The following is a 22,903-nucleotide window of genomic DNA, read 5'->3' as shown; positions in this document are numbered from 1 at the left end:
CTCTTAGTCTACATTCCCATTTCATGATTGCTGAAAAAATGACAGCACTAGCTTTAAAACCTTTCGGTTGCATGACTTTAATCAAATTAAATTACTTGGCCTGTCTCAGTTTTATTACATACTAGAGCCCAGTGCACAAAATTTGTGCGCAGGGAGGGGAGGGGCCCTCACCCCAACCTGCACCCTCTCCAATCTGGGACCCCTTGGAAGATACCCAACTGCCGGTTTAGGCCGATCCCGCAGTGGGCCTAAACCAGCAGTTGGACATCCCCCTCTTGCAATCCAGGACCGCTGGCTCCTAACCACTCATCTGCCTGCCTGCCTGATGGCCCCTAACCGTTCTCCCCTGCCGGCCTGATCACCCCTAACTGCCTCTGCCTTGGCCCCTGCCACCATGAGTTTGTCTGGAAGATGTCTGGTCTAATTAGCATATTACCCTTTTTATTAGTATAGATATATAGAGTAGGGAAAAGAACAGTACCTACCCCATAGTTTATAAATTCCACATGGTTTTTAGTTACACATACTGGAATTTTGACCGGATAAAAATCATCACTTATTTTTAGAAGTTCACTAAATTCCTCTTAAGATTTATATGCTATATACTGGGTTAACCCTGGAACCAAAGAATCACAAGCAAAATCAACAGACAAAATTTAATATATGCACACAGTTTCATATATAATGCAGCATCACACCATGTAGGGCATTTACTCTGATACATTCAGATATGTTTGAAACACTTCTTAAGGCTACAAAACAGAACATAGAAAAATAAACAGGAATATATGCAACACTTACAAAAAAGTGATATGATAAAGAATATAAAGTACTATTTTCCTTTCAACACTTCAAAAGATATTTATATATAATTTTTTTTACAAGTAACATCACAAATGATCACATCTTCACATGCTTTTAAAGTATTATTTGTACTCAGTATAAGGCTATTATTTTTCATACTTAAATTTTTTTCTATCTCTGTAACAATGCAATCTTAATCCATTCAAGTAAAATTCAACACCAAAGTTGCTGTTCCCCAGCATTAAGACATGCACTCTCCCCTTTAATAGGATTTTCTAAAACTTATTTCAGGGGGCGGGGGGGAGGGGTGTCCCGATTAGTGGGAAAGTAAATGGCTGACACTAGTAGTAAAACCTTAGTTCTTTGAGACTGACATGCTGGAACTGAGCCATTATTAAGGTTTTAAACAAGAAACAAAACATAGTAAACAGAAATAGTGTAGCCAAATATCCATTCTCTTCAGCTACACCAAAATGGACCTTGCTTAGTACCCACAAGTGAAAGACTACAATTCCCTCATCTAAAACTGAAGGTAAAATAAATGAGACATAAATAAATATTGCTAGTTTCTAGGATGGCTGAATGTTTTCTAAACCAGAAATGGTTAGAAAGGAACTTTATTGCACCAAGTCAATCGTAAGCAAGTTTGCAGTTCACAGGCATTTTAATTCAATCTTCAGTCACAAAGGAAACACAATGCAAAATATACAGTTTGTATCAACTAAGCACTGTGGTTTGGGAAAACCTACTCCTGCCAGATCAAGGCAGGGTCTGAGCTCAAGTCAGCATGAAAATGAATATATGGGTTACCAGGAAACAGGGTGAGAATTACACAGATGCTAGCATCCTGCTTCCAAGGAGTACATGGAGCAAGAGGAAGATTTTATCTGAGAAGAACTTGAGGAAAACTATACCCAATACTAAAAGGGAGAAAATCAAGTTTAGCAAAAGCCAAAAGAAGTGACCTTTGGTCATTCTAAACATTTGTTCTTCAAAATGTATATGATCCTAATACAGTGAAGTTCCATAATTTCAAACTCAAAATACAAATGATTCTCACTTCTAAGCATTAGTTTTTCTTATATGGAAACATTGTATGATAAACATTGTATCTCATGTCAACATACTATATGACTCAGTCAAAATGAAGGACAAAAGCTCGCTTGGTTCAACCTCGGCATAAGGCAAATCCCCTGAATACATTTAAAACAAAACTTAAAATAAAATAAAAAACTGACCTTCATGCAAAGACTCATAATTTTAAAACTAATTATCAAAATTCAGAGTTCTTTTATTCCAGAGGTCACTGAGTAAAGTACCATCTGCAAAGTTCTCTTTCAGCACTGTTTCCATCATGTCCTGGAGGTAAATATGGGAAACAGGAAAATCAGTATTTCTTACAGGAACTATAGAGTATGTTGTTACTCAACTGAGGTAAGACAGTGAAGAAATGAACAGTATTCTTTCCTATCCAATTTCAACTTTTCCAGAAGAAAGTGAGAAGATCAAATCCCAGTCAATAAAAGACACTGGAAACACCAAATTTTTTTGGTCTCCTGAGTTTAAATTTACATTGAACTTTTAAATCTGGCCATAATATCTAAAGGTAATTTTCATAAAAACTATCAGATAAACTAATCTTACATTAAAAAATATGAGCTGAGAATAAAGGACCCGCTAATCTCATTCCATAACAACTGATGTTAACTAAGAAAAAAATGGCTTAAGCACTACCTTCCCCAATTGTTAGAGCTTAGAAGGTGACAACAGAAATTCCTTTCAGCAGGTTCTCTCAATATTTCCACACAACCATCTCAGTCTTTAAAGTTTTTACTTAGCACCATCATATATATCTTCCAAAGTGCTCGCTAAAATCCTATGTTACAAAACATCTAAATGATAATCACTTCTCGAATCAGCAGTTACACAGACATTAGGTAATTAAAACAGAGGTAAAATAACCATTATTACAGTACAGTGGAGATTCAGAGTCTAGCTGGCATCCCAAACAATTCTGTAAGTTATCAGAGAACCCAGAAAACTCATCTGTTTCAGTTTGTCAAATTCAAGTGAGTTGTATTTGCTTTTTTTAAAAAATATTCATTTTTGGCTAGGTATATTATACATGGCATGCAAAGAGAAATTACTACTTTATTTGCATAGCGCTCAAACTTCCTGATCAAAAGAGAACATAAAAAAGGGTATTATATTCATATTAGTATATACAAATGAGAAATAAAAGCTATAATTATACAGTATAACACAGATTAATGAATACTGTGTTAATTCAAAGTCAAATCTACAAATGAGGACAGAGTACAACATGCAAAGGGAACTTCTAGTGAAATACTGCGAAGATGAAGACGGAAAGGAAGCAGGATGGACAGGTTACCCAAGAGGTAACAAGCTATAAAATGCAAAGCAAAACCACTTTCTAGCAGCATCCTCTAGAAAAGAACTAGAAGTCACAATCATCCTTTTCTGTACAATAGTTCCAGCTGTGACAAAGTGAACATGCAAATGTAAAGTGATGCACACAGCCAATGGTGCAAAGTGGAAAAAAAAAACAAAAACAGGAACTCTATAGAAACCTGTCAAGCTAAAAATTTTTAACATTTCGTCTCTCAAAATATTTAAATCTGTCAGTGCATTAGTGTTAAAGTGGCATTAAAAAACTTCTGCAGTTTTAACAGATGCAGATTATTTTCAAAATGCATAGCATCTACATTTCTTTCGAGTAGGCACCATATTTACACCAGTGCTAAGAATTCTTGGTGGAAACAGCCATTTCATTGTATTTCCTATTATTTCTTAAACATATGTTCTTGTATGCGATCTCAAGTTCAACAAATACCAAAATTCAAAAATATACCCTATTAATATTAAAAGAACTATATACAACATTTCTAAGACACAGGTTAATAGGCTGCCTTATGTGTAATATTAAAAAGAAGACATTATTCAAGTTTGACAGATATTGAGATGAAAGGCCTTTGGGTTGGAAGCATTTCAAAAGACAACAGTGTTTTAGCCTAAGAACTGTTTGAGCCCAGTTTATGACTAAGGCATTGCATAATAAAATATACATTTCTATTTGGTGCAATGTTATGTTTTGGAATCTATCATGTGTCAAATGGTGTCTTTTCTTGTCACTTTAGTAAACACTATACAGCACACATTTCCAACATTTGAAATTAATCTTATATAAGGGAAAAACAAACAAACAATAAATCTATGTTTTATATTAAGCTGTTTATAAAAAATACTTTAACAAACTTATTTTCTACTTATGGGGGCAGTCACCCCATAAATAAACAGATTTTGAACAAAGAGAAATGGCAACGCCAGGAATTCACCTGCCCCCTTGAACACATATCCAAAATCTCTTGTCCAAAATAGAAGTGAGGGTAAAGGGGGAGGGGAGGAGATAGTTCCAATTTGGGTTTTTATTTTAATGTATTTTTTTAAAGCCTTTAGAAACATTCCACCTAAGAAAAGTTTCTGCTCTAATACACTGCAACAATAGCCATCAAGTGTGTTGTCCCCGATGGCCATCTCCCATCCCTGACCTCCTCCTATCCCCCCTATAGGGCCGTCCTCTGCCATTTCGATGGTACTGATAACCTTCATCTCGGCTTCTGCTTGGCTGCCCTTTCCAGGACTCCTCACCTCTTGTATGTTGATATCCTCCCCTACCAGAATAGCCCCAATCGCTTTTGTACTTCCTGCCTCCATACGTCTGATTATAGAACTGCTTTGATCTACCACTTCTCAGAATATTAGACACTTCATTCTCATCTTCTGAACTCTCTTCTTTTGGTCTCTGTAGTCTGCTATCCACAGAGTTGGCCCCACTGACCACATCAGCAGCAGTCTTAGGATCTTTCACTTTTTCTGGTTTTTCTTTCAGACTTGGAATGGTCCTTTTAGGCTCAGGTTCAACAGGCACAGTCTCTCTCTCTCTGTTTAGATTCTGAGTGGGAAGATGAGCCTTTCCCTCTGCTCCTGGAGGGATGGGAACCAATGCCAGATCTGCCTTGGGTGTCTGGGACGACTGCTCTGCCCGGCCTTCATGCTCACGCACATCTGCTTCAGGGAGAGCATGCTGTGTGTCTTCACATCTGGCCTCCTGAAACTCACCTGCTGAAGCTGAACCACCTTGTTTAGACAGATCCAGATTTTCCAAGGGTAGGTCCAATTCTCCTTTCTCATCAGAAGGCAGAACAATATTCTGCCTCATTACTGGACTTTCTATGAATCCCTGAAAAGGGTACCCATACCAAACAGGAGGAAAGAAAGGAGGTGCAATGGGAACTGGGCCTAAGAATGGATTAGGTCCAAAGGACGGTTGTGGGAACATATTCTTGCCACTTAGTGACTCTTCATATTCAGCATGAAGAAGATGCCCAGAGTTTTCAGATTCAAGATCAGCCTGGTAAGACAACTGTCCATGACTTTCAGACACCTGAGATGGAGGGATAACCAGAGGTGAAGAAAATGTTGGTGGTCCAATCTCTGCCTGTGGCATTTGACCATTAACACTGGGCTCAGTCTGCATAGGAAAGTGTGCATCAGCACAGGTACAATCACTTTCATTCTGAGCAGGAGCTTCTTGGAACCAAGGGTTTTGAGGATACACAGGGACAGGGACCTTTGGGTACATCCTGCAGGCTGCCAGGTAAGCCTGGTGCAGAGGATACAGGTAAGAATGTGGAGCCCACATAGGACAACTATATGCCTAAAAGAAACAAACAAACAAAAAAAAACAGTTAAAAAGAAAAACAAAAGGAGGTTAAAAGTTTAAAGTGGGCTCAAGATAAGTTTCTTATGTCTACAAAGAGCATATAAATCTGCAGTCCAAGTACTACATCACTGAGAGACAACATGGAAAGGAATTACAAAATCAAGACTGCTCTAAAACTCCATTCCTTGTCCTATCCTGAAACCAATCCAAAGTCCTGTATAGATGTTGACAAATGACAATATAATGAACCTACCCAAAGATTATCATGACCATTAATTTCATTCTTTGGATATAACTGCACGAAAACAATTATGGGTGATACGGATCTCAAAAGCTACCACAAAAAAAAAAAAAAAAAAAAAAAGCCACCAACAGCAAGCACTTGAGCCTCCAGCTTCAAGTACCTCAATTATTGGCTGTATAGCTCGACCTGCATTTGTATTTTGGCTCTATCACTAGCTCACTGTGTGAACCCATGCCAACTAAATAACTGGTCTGGACCTGCTCTACCAGAAAAATGCTAGTATAGAAGTAGATGACCCCCAAGGTTAGAATCCACAGTTCTAGGAGACCCCAGAGCACTCCACAAAGATAAAAGTGAGACTCCTAATCAGAGAAGGGCAATACTGAAAATGAAGTACACCAAATTCTTTTCCTACAAAGGATCAGCAAAAGACACACACACACAATTTACCAGCTAAGTGGCTACTTTAGCTAAAGCCAAAATTAACTGGATAAATATAAATTTAGGCAAAGAAATGCAGTAGATGGTGAAATTAACCAAGTCTCCTTTTATGAACTGGTCAGTAGGCTACAGTAGGGCACTTCATTTCATATTTTAACAGTTTAGGGCCCACAGAAATCAATCCAAGACAGGAGACAACACAGCACTGACAAGGACGAAGAGTTCCCCAGCCTCTCTAAGACAAACTATTGTTTGGCTGACCACTTCCCAAAGGAGTCCTCCACTCCACTAGTGAACACCCCACCTTCTATAGGGGTACTTTTACATGGTATTTCCTTGATCCTTTAAACAATGAGGCAGGTAGAAGAATGCTACCCCCATTCCATAAATTCAAAAAGCTAGGCTCAGATACATTAAATGACTTGTCCAGAGCTATCCAGCTAAAAAGTGATGGAGCAGAACTTCAAACCCAGATGGCTCACTCCCTCAGTGAGGGTATTTCCACTAGGCCACCCAGGGACAGAGCCATCTCCTGAACATACTCACAGGGTTAAATCACTGCCCATTAAAAGGAAAATGGATCAAAAATTGGAGCCTCAACCACCACCAAAGAGAAAAATACTGCACAATTCTGAAAATGCTAGTACTTAAGATAATGAGATTTAGTAAATCTTAGGGAATTTACTCAGGATAACTAAATAATAAGAATTTAAATCTGTTTACTTGAAAATAACTTTAAAATGATAAAATGTAAATACCTTTACACCAAGATTAAAGAAGAATCGAAGAATGTTCTTATCTGAAAATAAATAACATAATCATCACTCACTATAATTATACGTTCAAACACTTTTTTTCATTATTCTCAAACAAAGTTCTAAAGACATTTTTACCTACTGGAATTGTTTTCTCTAGCCTGTATTATAAAACATGGAAAAAAACTAACATAACCAAAACCAGGCTCTGATTCTATAGGGTAATTCCAGGTTCAATATACTTTGTCTATGCTACTTACATCTAAGTCCCAAAATACCTTAAATTGAGATTTTTATCTGATTTAAATTAACTCTGTGTGAAGGAAACTCGGGTGTTCACTATATTTCCTTTTCAACTTCTCTGTGGGATTTAAAATAATATGAAATAAAAATGTTGGGGTTTAAAGATACAACCAACATAAACCTAATTCATTACTAACATAAGATTAATAGGATAACATCAGCTAAGGTAATCATTTGACATTATCCAGTTTACTCACAGACTTAAACATCAAGCCACTGAATAATAAAACAAAAGTATCCACAAAAATCCAGATAGGGAGCATATAAACAGTCATTGCATTACTTTTTCTAGAATTAGGAAATTTTGCACCTAAAATTCCTTTAAAGGGGACAGGTAAATTTAAAAAGAATTATTTTATAAATTGTTGCATGTAGTACTGTAATGACAGCTATTATTTATTATATTCATTCCCTATAATTTTTCATGAAGTAATTAGTGATGGAAAAAGTCATTAAATGTTTAGTTATTAATTCAAAATGGTTTTAAACAGTTTTTTTTAAAAATGATGGGGGTGGGGGGAGGATCAGGATGCAGCTACCAAACATATAAAAAAACATAATCCCAATCAAACCACAAGCTGAAGCAGAGTGAGTGACTAATAGCCAAACCTCTGCTATCCTTCCCCAAGTAGAGACTAACGTGGCAACATGACCTCTGACTTCTACTTACTAGGTGTACCGGTTAATAATAGCGGATTTTATAATCAAAGAAAACATGATAATTTCAAGAGAAACCTCCAAAGTGCTTTATTCAAAGTAATGTCCATCAATAGCTACACGTTTCCCCATCTTTCAGGTAATTTGTGGATACCGTCCCTATAGAACTTGCTTGTTTTGAGGCAAACCATTCAGAGACCCAATTTCCCACTTCTTCGTACGTTTTGAAGTGCTGCTCAGAAAGTGCATGTGCCATCGATCGGAACAAGTGGTAATCTGAAGGAGCAAGGTCTGGTGAATATGGCGGGTGGGTTAATACTTCCCAGGCAAGATCTTTTAACGTGTCTTTAACTGGTTTTGAAGTGTGTGATGGTGCGTCATCATGAAGCAAAATTACTTTGCCGTGTCTTCTGGAACATTCTGGTCATTTCACGATCAAAGCATGGTTCAAATTGATTATTTGTTGTCGGTAGCGATCAGTATTAATGGTTTCACCTGGTTTTAGAAGCTCATAATACACCACACCTTCCTGATCCCACCAAACGCAGAGCATTGTCTTCTTTCCAAAGCGATTTGGCCTTGCAGTCAATGTTGATGGTTGACCTGGATCAACCTATGATTTTGTGCATTTGGGATTCTCAAAATAAATCCACTTTTCAGCCAGTCACAATTCGATGCAAAAAAGACTTTCTTTCATGCCGTTGAAGCAACATTTTATTGATGACTTTTCAGTTTTCCATTTGTCTTTCGTTCAGTTGATGTGGCACCAATTTTCCTTCCTTTAAAATCTTTCCCACTGCTTGTAAACAACTGGAAATTGTTTGCTGAGCAACGTTTAAGCTTTCTGAAAGTTGTTTCTGAGTTTGACACGCATCTTCATCCAATAATGCTTATAATTGTTGGTCTTCAAACTTTTTCAGTTGACCTGGACATCTTTGTCTTTCACATCGAAATCATCACTTTTAAAGTGTTTAAACCAGCGTTCACAAGTATCTTGAGATGGAGAATGTTCACCATAAGCTTCCTGAACTATTCAGCAGCACAAAATAAAGTAATGAATTAAAACTTCCTGCAAATGCTCTTTTTTGGGCACGAAGTTCGACATTTTTAAGTGTAAAAAATATCTATCATGTTAACACCTTCAGAAAACTTGACATATGAAGTTTTGAAGCTTGTTGTCAATACAACAAAATAGCATACATATCAAATCGCGTATGTATCAACATATGTGTAACTCCATCTACTGAAAAAAATCCGCATTATTAACCGGTACACCTAGTACATCTCTCACTCAACCTGTATCAGTACTTGACAAATAAAATCAGTTTTAACTTGGAGAAGCAGCTCACCTTTAGGTAGGTCCTCTCCAGTGTGACACAGTGAATAAGGTGGTGCAATGGCTCTATCTCCCTTTTCATTACAAGGAAACCCAGGGTAGAGTGGGTCTTGGTAAAGGCTCAGTGTCTGAGGCAAAGGCATCAAGGGCTGGTTAACTGCCTGTATTGACACAGGAACTGGAGAGGGTGTTAAATGAGCTTGGGACACGGCAGAATCAGGTCCAGTGGTCAGGGTCTGTGTCACTGATAAAACTGGGATTTGAGCAGGGACACCTACAAAAGAAAAGGAATCAAAAACTATAAAAATATGAAAATAATTTTCTACAAATATAAGTTTACATTAAGGTAACAAGTAAAGAATGCTATACAAATTATATAGCTGTTAAAAAGATGTGTACTTAAGCAATACGAAGAAACTTTTTATATTAACCAAGGACCCTCCTGACATACAGGAGAAAATGAACTCAAGAAACAAGCTTTGCATCAATGTCATGAGTGTAGCTCTTACAAACATATGTACACAGAGCCTGGCAAAGGGTTCAATGAGGGTCATTAGAACTGGTCCGTGGGGAAGGAAACTTTGGTGTCAGTGCTGAGTAACCAAAGCAACCAGTAGAGATAACCAGCTCACACATCTTCCTCCTGGGATGTTGAGGGCATATCTCAAATGAATTCCACACTGGAAGCAAAGAAGAGCAGAGGATCGCAAAAAAGAGGCTCCATATATCTAACCCTACTCTAAGATCAAGCTCTCACTCGAACATTTGAAGTCTCTAACTTGGAAAGCTTATGTTGGATGGTTCATTGGATTTTTAAAATTCGTAACTAACCTGTTGGTCCAAAAGATGTAGGCTCACTTGGCCAGGCTGGCACAGTGGCTGGTAAAGAAGGCACCGCAGGAGCTAGATGTACCTCTGGAGAAACCAGAAGGGGAGCTGGATTTGACAAAGACACATGTTCTGCTGGCTTCTTCAAAAAGAGAGGGTGAAAAGAGGTAAGAGTTCATTTTAACCACCAAATGTACTCTGAGTTGCCTACCTTTCTACTGCAGCTTCTATATAAATGGTCTTTCTGATCTTATAAATGAAAGAAAAAAAGCACCGTAGCTAAAAATGCCAAACAAACAAATTTGATTCTAAACAGGGATTGCCTGCCGAAAGTCACAGAAGTCATTGGCAGAGTTAGAAACAAACTTCGAAGCACTGAACACAATGCTTTTAAGGCAAGGAAGCAAAACCATTGAAATCACTTTGAAATTCATGAGTTACTAAGAATAGTTCTTCACACAAAGACATGCCACAAAACTGTATATGCTTTCTAACTGACATAAGGATGTTAACTGAAAGGCAAAAACTACCACCTTTCTCTAGGCCTGTATTAGACCAAGAATCAAAATGCCTGATAGAACTCAGGTTCCTTCATCATTAAATTCAAAAGCTGGTGATATGGCTCTTTAAACATTTTTTTTTTCTAATCTCTTTATTACATTCCCTACCTTCCATGAAAGAACTGTTAAGAATGGAGACAACTGAAAAGTTTTTAAAGTAGAAAATTCCAAAATCAAAGCCAACCCACCAAATACAAACTTATCCAAAATCAATTCAGAAGAATGACTTCTATGTCCAAAAAATAGTGTACCTAAAAATAAAACCCCATAAAAACTGGGAACATTCTGAACATCAGCATTATAAAAAATTACAGCTATCCAAATTATGATGTTAAAATATATCCTCCCATTTTCTATATACATGTTTTCTGTTTTTGAATGTTATCAAATACAGAGCTAAGAGACCCAGAGAAGGGAGCCTTCCATAACAGATGCAACAATGTACTTACTTGTTCTGTAGGAGGTGGGCACTCTAATTTCTTTGACTTTGATGGTGATGAAATTCTTGCACACTTATCATCACCTATATTCTTTAGAAGCAAAAAACAAAACAAACAAAAACAAACACCAAAAACGTAATTTTGTATTTCAAAGACACACATTCTAGGATCATAGCGGTTGCCTTTATTGTCCACCCTACCTGCACGTGACTGAACCCTCTCAATGGTCTTTTTTTCCATTACATCTGGTCTTCATCAGATAGTAACACTGCCTGCACATCTTTTATATCAAACTACTAGGACATTTTTATTGGGGACGTAATTTCAAAGAGCACACTTTTCCTTTAAAAACCTCAACCTACTGCCCTGGCCAGGTGGCTCGGTTAGAGTGTCGTCCCGTGCACCAAAAAGGTTGCGGGTTTGATTACTGGTCGGGCACATACAGGTGGAAGCCAATCGATGTTTCTCTCACACATCAATGTTTCTGTCTTTTTCCTTTCTTCACTCTAAAATCAATGAACATATACTCAGGTGGAGTTTTGGTTTTTTTTTAATCTCAATCTACTAAAGATTATTGGAAAAGCTACTCCCCACCAATTCAGATAGGTCATCATAATGTACCCTACAAGAAATGGTTACAATTTGTGAGTGAATTCTCCTCTAGCACTACTATCTTTTCCCCATTTTTTCTCTACTTTTCTACTTCCCTGACAGTTATCAAATGAAGTCATCATTTCCTACTGCTTCTTCCTGATATATTATTATCACAGTGTTATAAGGAAAATGAAAAGATGCAATTAGTATTTAAAACATTTACCTCTGATGTGCTTGGCCCAGGTTTTTTATCCAGGTGAGTATGTCCATGGCTAGAGTCTGTAACAGATCAAGATTAAAAACAAAGACAGCATCAGCCACTAGGTTTGAAAACAGAAAAACAAAATATAAAAATATAGAAAGCCAAAAGTACTATTTGCATCATTTAGTCAGTGAAAATATAGTTTTCAGAATGACATTTATTTAACAGGAGCGTTAGCCTGAGTCAGTTTCTGTCAGCAACAGTGATATATATGACATTAAACTGCTTACTGATTTTAAGAGTTCTTTTCCAATGGATGACTTTAAACCAGACACAGAACTCCAGCACATGCTTTCAAATGATGAAATAACATACCTTTATCTTTTCGTTCTTCGGTATCCATTCTCCGCCTGCTTCCTTTTCTATCACTCACATACGATGATTTTCTCTGGATGCATGGATTGCTACTCTGAGAAGATGACTGACTGACTGATGAACTCTTCAAATGAACAAAACCCAACACTTTATGTTAAAGATTTACCCATAAATATATTCTTTGCACATCTGATTAAAAATCTCAAAATTCATAGCCGTGTCTTTATAGTTCCAAAAATAGGACTGAAGATTCATATTTAATTATGTCCTCTACAGTTATAGGCTTATTAATAAGTCTAGGTGTTAGGCAATCAGACAGACCTTTGGCCTAAATTATTTTAACACTTCTTCATATCCTTATTTGGGAAAGCTGCTCTGACCAAACTTTCACCTTGCAATCTATATTTATATTCTTTGCACGAAGAATAGCAAGCACCCTTCATAGCAACCTTCAAAAACAGCTATTGTGGAGCCACAGTCCTTTCGCAGGAAAAGATACCCAAGTGCAAATTAACAGATACAGTGCACTATGATTGTTATTCACTGAAATACTACTGACCTCCAGCAAATCATGTAAGCGCTGCATGAGATCTAACCTTCTAACTGGTGTAACAAAAGGACTGGAATAAGTCAGGTTTTTAAGCTAAATTATCATTGAAGGTCCTCTCCTGTTCTGGTACTAAGTAAATATTACACAGAGCTGTGAAGAGGATCTTAGGAGTTTTCTAGAAGACAAGACAGGATTCAAACTGCCTACTAGTAATCTAAAAATGATGAGTATAACTCCATTCTGACAATCAAAATTTTCACATTGTATTCCTACATTACAGTAGTCATATTCTTACCATTCACTAACTGAAAAAGGACAAAAAGCTATGAGTACAAGCTTAAATGATTTGTGGCTCTTTTAAAATCTAAATATTATGGAAAAATAACATCCTATATAATAAAAGGCTAATATGCAAATCAACCGAACAGCAGAATGACCAGTCGCTATGACGCGCACTGACCACTAGGGGGCAGACGCTCAATGCAGGAGCTGCCTCCTGGTGGTCAGTGCACTCCCACAGGGGGAGCACCGCTCAGCCAGAAGCCGGAGTCATGGCTGGCAAGCACAGCGGCAGTGGTGGGAGCCTCTCCCGCCTCTGCAGCAGTGCTAAGGATGTCTCACTGCCGGCTTAGGTCTGCTCCCCAGGGAGAGTGGGTCTAAGCCGTCAGTCAAACATCCCCTAAGGGCTCCCAGACTGTGAGAGGGCGCAGGCCAGGCTGAGGGACCCACCCCTCCCTGAGTGCACAAATTTCGTGCACTGGGCCTCTAGTGTTACATAAAGATAAATATAGTTAACACACAACCCATGTCTAATAATGCCTAAGCTCCAAACCCTATTTCAGACTGAACTATTATTCCAGAGGAGCTGTTTTCAACCAAGAATCTCACACCTCTAAAAGACTCCACAGAGGCCAGTGGACAGATAATTGAGTGTGAGGGACATTATTTAATGTTTTACATTGGTATACCGGGAAGCCTTCTGTAACATTTCATTTTGTTTAATCTACTGTTGAGAAAAGGTGTCCAACCAACATTCTGGATCAAAGGTCCTTTAGTACCACTTACCAGTACTTCAAAGCCATAGTTGCATGGCTTCCAGTGCCCCAAACTGAACCACATTCCCCTATCCTGCCAATGAGCCCTCTTCACAAACCACTGACTTAACTCTACATGAGAACTGTTTTCCCTTCTGACTCCACCAAAATAATTAAGAAACCTAAAGAGCCCTAGTTGGTTTGGCTCAGTGGATAGAGCCTTGGCCTGTGGACTGTAGGGTCCCAGGTTCAATACTGGTCAAGGACATATGGCCAGGTTGCGGGCTCGATCCCCAGTAGGGGGCATGCAGGAGGCAGCCGATTTATGATTCCCTTTCATCATTGATGTTTGAGAGAGAAAAATCGATCAGTTGTCTCCTGCACACACTCCAACCAGGGCCAGGTACCTAACCAGCAACCTAGGCATGTGCCCTGATGGGAACACATCTTTTGGTATACAGATGATGCTCCTACCAACTGAGCCACACCAGCCAGGGCAAGGTACCCTTCAGTTTACAAATTATTAGTCTTATGGTTTAATATAAAGTTATGGTTTAATATAAAAACTACAGTTGACCCTTAAACAACAGGAGGTTTAGGGGTGCCAACCTCTCCCAGGCAATCGAAAATCTGTGTATAACTTTTAACTCCCCAAAAACTTAGCTACAGGTGTCCCTCAGTATGCATAGGGGATTTGTACCAGGACTCCAAACAGATACCAAAATCCATGGATGCTCAAGTCCCTTATATAAAATGACACAAAAGAATGCATACAGTTTGTCTTCCACATCCACAGATTCTGTGATTAGTTGAATCTGCAGATGGGAAACCAGGGGAATTCAGAAAGCCAACTGTGGTTATTGAAAAAAAATCTGCATTATAAGTTGACCTACAAAGTTCAAACACATGTTGTTCAAGAGTTAGCTTCTATTAAGGAGAGATTTCAAGCCAATAACTTTTTTATACATACGGAAAGGGCTGGGAAAGCGTGTTCATCTCGGTTTTGAATCTCATAAAGTAATCGAGATTCTTCTATAGCTTGCTTCTCTCTGCGCTCTTCTGGGGAGAGGCCAAAATAATTAGATTCTCGACTGGCGTGCTCAAAATCCTCAACTCTCTCACGATCAGGTTTTCTGTTAAATAAAACATTTTTGTCACAAAAAAAAGACAAATGTATTGACTACCTAAAATAAAATAACCTGTTTTGTCAATACAAATATTTACCTAATTTAACTACACAGTGACTATAGAACTTTTGGCAACCTGAATAATAAATGTTTACCAAACGGAATCTCCTGAAGCATCATGCACGCTACATAACAGAATCAAGAAGACAAACTTATAATAGGGAGAGGTAGAAAAAGAAAAAAAAAAAGAAAGTGATAAAGAAATAATTGAGGGTTGTTTTTTTCCTTTCCATCAGAGCAGAAATGTAAGTACTGCGTATATTTCTTTACCCCACATGTTAATATTTTCATAAGAATTTACTTTCAAAAGAAAGGGAAAGTTATTAGTTTAGGTCTCAAAAGCATTCTACTTCTCTGTTCTAAGGGCAACATCAAAGGAAACAACAGGACCATCCTCCGCTTTTTGATTCCACCAAGGGAAATGTAAAGCTAGAAAGAATAAATATTAAAATGTGCCAGGCTACATACTAACCACACAGATAAGACCTGTCATCTCAGTATAATTTTGGTCAAATAAGGATGAAAAAAAATTCATGCATACAACTTAGTAGCCTGTAACACATTCCTATTGATTTTGTAAGACTTGTAACTATTATAGGCAATATGAATACTATTTCTACTGTGTCTAACAGTTTCACAACAGTGGGAAATGAAAAGTCAAAACCTAAAGGAAAAATATGTTGTCACAATATGAACATATAATCCGAACCAAAGTGGGAAGGACACAATAGTATCATATGATTTTTTTACATCTAAAATAAGGAACAGCCACTTTATGTCCTCAGATTGTCCCACTTAAAAAAACACACCCGAATTCTAACAAGGCAAATGCCAACCCCAAAATTGGGGGGGAAAAGCAGGGGAGCAAACTGGACCCTCATAATCTTTGACCAGTCCTTCTCAAACCCCAGTCATGGAAGACTCCTAAGACGAGTCAGCAAATGCCAAGAGTCTGGAAAGTTAACACAACCTTATACCATGTCCATCCTGACACCAAAACGGTCCATCTTATCCTCACCCACTACAAAGAGAACCAAATCCTCCCTATTTGCACCTAACTGTAGGAAAAATATTCAGCAATGATATTACTATCATTTTCAGCATTCACATAATGCAACCACGAACAGCAACCCTGCTTGGTTTTTATTACACTTTTATTTTTTTCAAAGAAAGAGACAAATGAGAAAGAAATGAAAGGTGAGGTCATGAGGGTCTTATGGCTAAAATAAAGATTATTTTCTGTAAGTAGAATAATTCAAAACTAATGTGTTGAACATTAGAAAGATAAACTCTAATGGGCTTAAATCCAGGGGACTATTAACTATAAAATTCTAGACTTAATTTTTTAAAATCTTACTTTAAATATTTGATCATCAGCCGTCTCTAAATTTCTTTTAATATAATAGTAAAATCCACTCCATACATACAGTGGAGAAGGGATACTAACTGCAAATACAAATAGGTTTCTATGTAATCAATCACAATGGCAAACATTCTCTAAAAACTTCATGTCTATGTATTACCTACTGCCTTCTGCCATCAAGTGTTTCATATACCAAGTATTATACAGCTAACACACAAAGCAGAAACTGATCCTAAGGCTACGGAGACATTTCATATCTGTCTGATCATTCTACCAATGCCTAGGAGATTGGATTCAAGAGCAGAAACATACTGGATAGAAATTATTTGTGGTAAACAAAAGTATATTTCAAATTAGCCATTTAGTAGCCTATGTGTATTTTCTTTTTTAATCTGTAAGACACTGAAGAGTACAGTTTCCTTGTGTTCAAGGGAAAAAAAATGCTTCTTTTCCAGTCTATTAAAAAAATAAAATTCATTTCTACCTATGACCTTGCTATGTTTACTTCACATTTTTAGGTTTCCAAAGTCTATATTCAAAATAAGTCAGATCTCTTAGGTACTTTGCCTGCTTTGAGTAAGATGCCACCAAATGCTAGTGGAGTCTGGTCAATATCCAAACAGACTTCAGCCATAACTAGTTGATTAATGGACACAAATTCTGTCTGTTGGGAGAGGTCACCTACCATGGGCCAGGAATGTCCCTGCACAGAGAGGACTACAGGCAACAGCAGAAGCAGAAGAGATGCATGAAACAGATTCTCCCCTGGAGTCGTCAAGACAGCATAGCCCTACTAACAACTTGAGTTCAGACTTCTGGCCTTCAGAACTTTAATAAATTTCTATTGTTTTAAGCCACCCAGTTTGTGGTACCTTGCTACAACAACCCCAGGAAACTAACACAGTATTGGTAACATGTCAGCCTAAGAACCTACAATTGTCTTGAAGATGTTATGTTATATAAACGATCTTTAATGAAAAAATGTTAAGTATATCCCAAGAAAGGGAAATGCCCAAATGCAAAAAATAAAGGAACTAAAGACTAGAACTTGTCAAGCACATAAGCTGAAGCTACAGCTGTTCAGACAATAGGGGAAAGAGAGGCATAGGTCACAGTAACCTATAAGGGCTGCAGTGCCCAGAAACATGGCCACATTTGCATGAAAAGAACAGCCTCCACTTAAGACACACCCTCTCAAATAAAGCTCCTTTAAAGGGATATAAACTACTCCATGGGAGGGCAGATTAAGAAAAAAATAAAATCCGTAACACAGGAAATTATGACCCTGAAGTTCATCTGTGTCTGGATATTTATTCAGTCAGAATGCTGATAATCATGATTACATGACCCTCAACTTGTAACTCCATTTGGTATTAGACACATTAACCCAAACAATACAAAGTTATTAGAACAAAGTAAACCAACCATCTTAACTGATTTAAGTTCCTATATAAAGGAAAACATCGTCACCCTCCAAGAAATTAGAAATTCGATTTGGAATTCAGTATTAACTTATTACAAACTACCAGACAACTATTAAGTGCCAGAATAAGACCTAGCTAAGATCTCCCAATTATTGGGGGGGGGGGAATTATTCAAAAATACAGATGACTAACTCTCCAAAAATTCATCTGGAATAAAAAAAAAGACCCCGAATAGCCACAGCAATCCCGAGAAAGAAGAACAAAGTTGGAGGGATCACAATACCAGATATCAAGCTATATTACCAAGCCATGGTTCTCAAAACTGCCTGGTACTAGCACAAGAACAGACATATAGACCAATGGAACAGAACAGAGAACCCAGAAATCAACCCAAGCCATTATGCTCAATTAATATTTGATAAAGGAGGCAAGAGCATACAATGGAGTCAAGACAGTCTCTTCAATAAATGGTGCTGGGAAATTTGGTCAGATACATGCAAAAAAATGAAACCAGATCACCAACTTACACCATACACAAAAACAAACTCAAAATGGCTAAAGGACTTAAATGTAAGACAGGAAACCATGAAAAGTCCTACAAGAATCCATAGGCAGCAAAATAGCAGACATATGTGGTAGCAATACCTTTACAGACACAGATCCTAGGGCAATGGAGACTAAGGAGAAAATAAAATAAAAAGCTTCTGCACAGCTAAAGAAACCATGAGCAGAACAACAAGAAAACCCACTGCATGGGAGAACATATTTGCAAACACTATTTCAGACACAGGTTTAATCTCCAAAATTTACAGAGAACTCATACAACTTAACAAAAGGAAGATAAACGATCCAATCAAAAAATGGGCAAAGGATCTAAATAGACACTTTTCGAAAGAGGACATACAGAAGGCCCAGAGACATATGAAAACATGCTCAAAGTCACTAATCATCCGAGAGATGCAAATCAAAACAACGAAATACCACCTCATATGTCAGAATGGTATTGGGTGGGTGGGGGGGGGGTCAACTGGGGAAAAGGGAGACATATGTAAAACTTTAGACAATAAAAAATAAATAAATAAATAAAATAAAGATGACTTACTCTGCAGTTACTTTTATTTCTTTAAAGAGAACTATGAAGAACTGAAATCCTCACATAGTATTTTATCAACGATACTTTTAATATTATTCTGTAACTAAAAGCATGAAATGTGGCAAATAAAAGAAATGCCCCTCCCTTACCTTATGATCTGTGAGGGTGTCCTGCTAAGATTCTTGTGCTCACTGGAGGGTTTCGGAGACGGTGACCCTGCAGAATGACTAGAGAATACATGCTGTCTTACTCCCGAAGGGTGCTGGAGTCGAGGAGGTAGTGCTGATGGAGCTTTTACTGGCTTGCTTGAATTCTTTGGCCCTCTGTAATCTGCATCTGTGACAAGAATCCAAAAATACCTCATAATTTCCTATGATCAACAATGCCATGTATCTTTACCCCTCCCCCAAAAAAAGAATAACTTGATGTGCTCTTACCAGAATGGGAATTTTGTCCAGAAGGGGAAGGTTTTTTCATCTTCTTCCCTGACACTGTGTTCCAGCTTTCTGAGGGAGGTGGTTTGAGGGTCTTCGGTGAGTGCCTTCAAAAGGAAGGAAAAGACATGTAATAAGTTAAAGTGCTCATAGCAATGATATCTACTTAAGTATTCAGCACAGCAATTTTATTTGTAACTTATGTAAGAATTTCCAGCTTTAGTTCTTATATTAAAAATGAAGTGCAAACAAAGCCATTTAGCAACCGATATAATTCTAATAAATAAAAGATAACATAAATCAAAAGTGTGTTTTCAAACCCCAAAATACCAGAAGACTAAATGGCCTTAAATCACAATTGAAGCAAAAGACTCAAGGAATGATTGCTATTCGTTAGATGTGATAATGGTACTGTCATTCAGGTGGGGAGAGGCAGGAGCCCTTACTGTGCTAAAGACACATAAAAGCACCTAATGTATATGAGAAATTGTATAACGTCTGGATTTTTTAAATTATTCCAATTCCATTTCTAAAAAGGGTTAGGGAGGATAGATTAGAAAAGGTTGCTAAATGCTGTTAACTGATGAACCAGGATGGTGGTATATTAGGGTTCTCTGCATTATGCTCCTGACATTTATGTGTGATTAAAATTTTCCATAGTAAAGTTTAGGTGTGACTTACTACCTTTATCGCTAGTAAGGGCAGCAGCAACTAAAATAAAAGGTATTCTAAAGTAACACTATTGCCGAAACCGGTTTGGCTCAGTGGATAGAGCGTCGGCCTGCGGACTGAAAGGTCCCAGGTTCGATTCCGGTCAAGGGCATGTACCTTGGTTGCGAGCACATCCCCAGTAGGGGGTGTGCAGGAGGCAGCTAATTGATGTTTCTCTCTCATCGATGTTTCTAACTCTCTCTCCCTCTCCCTTCCTCTCTGTAAAAATCAATAAAAAAATATATATATATATAAAGTAACACTATAAATCTACCATAAAATTTTACTCCGTCTGACACTTATTTAAAATTAATTACATGCAATGCAGTACCGAATACATTAGGAATGAATATGGTCCCTGTCCTCCAAAGCTCCCACTTTATAGTTATAATACAGTCAATTTCCCAAAATGCCTTTGTGAAGAATGGCACATTTTAAACAGTAACCGACAAAATTAGTTTTCCTTTTATTTTAAACTATATCATCATGCAAAACACTGAATTTAAACTCTATTTTTCAAAAGCTCTAAACAAATATTTCTGCACATAGGCAACACCTTTAAGTGAATTTGCAAATACAGAAAGCCATTTCGAAATGCTCGTGATTACATTAGGCAAGTGGAAAAGACAGTAAATGCCTTATTTGAAGAGCAGTACATACTTCCTTCCAACTTCTTCAACCAAAACTGGTCCGTTTTCAGAATGAACCCCTTGAAGGTCTGCATTAGAAAATTTTCCATTGTGATCCAACCTAACCTGCTGAACAATTCCAGAAAGATCAGTCACCTGCTTCCTTGCATTAATGATCAGTTTTTAAAGTTTTTTTTGTTTCCAATTAAAGAGAAAATGAAATGTATATTGTTAAACACAAAACTAATTTCAAAACAGTATACAATATCTGTTTCTCTGACCTCCCAGATTTATGTACCTCTCCTAAAATACTTTTGTGTTTATCCTTCCAAAATTGTTCTAAATTATTTCCTTAATAGTTCAAGAAGTATTAGCACCATCTATTAAGGCTCCTAACAAGAGAGGTATCTTGTCCTGGTCCTGAAGTCAGGATTGTGGCACAACACAACCAGGATTCCAGGCCTGGCATTTCTCCTTACTGGCAATATGACCTTGGGCAAGTTACTTCTCATACTCCAGTGAATTCATATGCAAAATAAGGCTAATAATAGTACCAAAGTCATAGGACTGATGGAGATGGAATGAGGTATGTATCATATACATGAAGGACGTGACAGTATTATTACAATTACTGTGTGTAACTGTGACCTTTCTCCTCCCTAAAAATAGATCCGCTATCTCTTCTCTAACACACTAGTGGTATTTTCCAAGAGTAAACTGTAACAGGAGAGTAAGTCCTGAGGTGTTTCTATAGTCCAACAATACACAATGAATAGGGCATCTGGCAGGACTACACCAGGAGCACTAAGAGCCCATCCATGTTGCATGGCGTTGAGTACCCTCGTACTTTTATTAGTAGACAAAGTCTTCAAGCTGAGATTTCATTCTTCACAAATCAAAATAGGACACTTTGCCTTCCTCTCTTTGAGTTTGTCAAAAAGATTTTTCTGAAGTTTTTTACCAAAAGTTAAAACTGCATCTTACAAGCTTACTTGAGTAATAAACAAGTCAACTTTGACTCCTAGCAGTTTACACAATAAAGTTTCAATTAAATTTTATCCAAGTGAAAGTTAAGTAGAATTAGAAACAAAATACTCTTAAACAGAAATAATTAAAACAAGTATCTGTTTTATCATCTACTTTATTAATGGCGTCTACCAAAAGCAACTGCAACCTCAAAGAAGATATGCTTGATTTAAAATAATGAGTAACAAAACTTTAGTGATGCAGCATAAGACAAGCAATCTTCTCTTCTCTGTTGAGGGGTGGGGAAGGAGGGGAACCCTAAGCCTTGGTTTTACTCTTTTGTTACCTTCAAAGATTCCACAATTCTGTTCTATAATTAGAGCACAATTCTGAAAATTCCATAAGGAAGAACCTAAATGAATTACATCCTCTTCTTCCTTTCCTTTCAAATACCCCAAAACCAGAACACTATGAAAAGTGCTCAAAAGTACACAGACACAATCCTGGTCAATCAGATACTTTTCACAAACCAATTCATAACAAAGGAAATGAGTGTTTCCCCCACAAGTCAAGAAGAAATGTTTGTCAACGGCTATTGTAAGGTAGTTTTGAAAAGGCAACACTTTTTTCCTTTTAATCCTCACCTGAAGATATGTTTTTATTGATTTCAGAGAAAGAAAACAAGGAGGTGGGGGAGGGAGGAAGAAATCAAGGAGGTGGGGGAGAAAGGGAGGGAGGGAGGGAGGGAGGGAGGGAGGGAGGGAAGGAGGGAGGGAAGGAAGGAATGAAGGAGGGAGGGAGGGAGGGAGAAACATCAGTGTGAGAGAGAAACATTGATTGTTGACTCTCATACATGCCCCACCAGAGATCAAACCCCCAAACTAGGTATGTGACCTGACCGGGAATCAAACCCCAAACCTTTTGGTGGATGGCGCTCCAACCAACTGAGCCACCTGGCCAGGGCAAAAGGCAACACTTTTTGATGGAAGCCATTTTGATGAAAATTATCTTCCAACTAATTTTTGTGTATGTGGATTGCTTTTGTTTTGGAAATAGTCCATTTTTATCATAAACAACAGAAAAGGGACCTTTGGAAATTACCTTTTCCAGAGTTTGTCTAGCTTGGCAAAGAAACTTGGACCAGATAATTCTGTGTCATGGGGAGTGGGAAAGGGTGTCCTGCACACTGTAGGATATTTGGTAGCATCATGGCCTTTACCCACTAGATG

The 22,903-nt window shown here is 37.7% G+C and overlaps 1 protein-coding gene across 4 annotated transcripts in view; it reads right to left on the bottom strand.

Moving 5' to 3' along the window:
- Window positions 1-642: 642 nt before the first annotated feature.
- OTUD4 (OTU deubiquitinase 4) overlaps window positions 643-22,903 on the bottom strand; it is a 46,857-nt gene continuing 24,596 nt past the window's right edge. For 2 of the 4 annotated variants that reach the window (XM_054717701.1, XM_054717703.1), the window contains exons 11-21: window positions 20,740-20,837; window positions 19,372-19,475; window positions 19,084-19,270; window positions 14,838-15,000; window positions 12,284-12,407; window positions 11,930-11,985; window positions 11,122-11,202; window positions 10,116-10,254; window positions 9,298-9,558; window positions 6,992-7,032; window positions 4,038-5,542 (exon numbers count right to left, since the gene is read on the bottom strand). In XM_054717701.1, coding sequence (XP_054573676.1) covers window positions 4,334-5,542; window positions 6,992-7,032; window positions 9,298-9,558; window positions 10,116-10,254; window positions 11,122-11,202; window positions 11,930-11,985; window positions 12,284-12,407; window positions 14,838-15,000; window positions 19,084-19,270; window positions 19,372-19,475; window positions 20,740-20,837 — 2,463 coding nt within the window. In that variant the 3' untranslated portion in view covers window positions 4,038-4,333. Of the gene's footprint in view, window positions 2,164-4,037; window positions 5,543-6,991; window positions 7,033-9,297; window positions 9,559-10,115; window positions 10,255-11,121; window positions 11,203-11,929; window positions 11,986-12,283; window positions 12,408-14,837; window positions 15,001-19,083; window positions 19,271-19,371; window positions 19,476-20,739; window positions 20,838-22,903 lie in introns of those variants that run through there. The other 2 variants (XM_054717704.1, XM_054717702.1) reach the window with 2 other exon arrangements.

This window comes from Eptesicus fuscus, chromosome 6 (genome assembly GCF_027574615.1).
Source record: "Eptesicus fuscus isolate TK198812 chromosome 6, DD_ASM_mEF_20220401, whole genome shotgun sequence".
Lineage (NCBI taxonomy): Eukaryota > Metazoa > Chordata > Mammalia > Chiroptera > Vespertilionidae > Eptesicus > Eptesicus fuscus.
The sequence above is the reverse complement of the archived record's forward strand: the minus strand, read 5'-3'. Positions and strand labels throughout refer to the sequence as shown.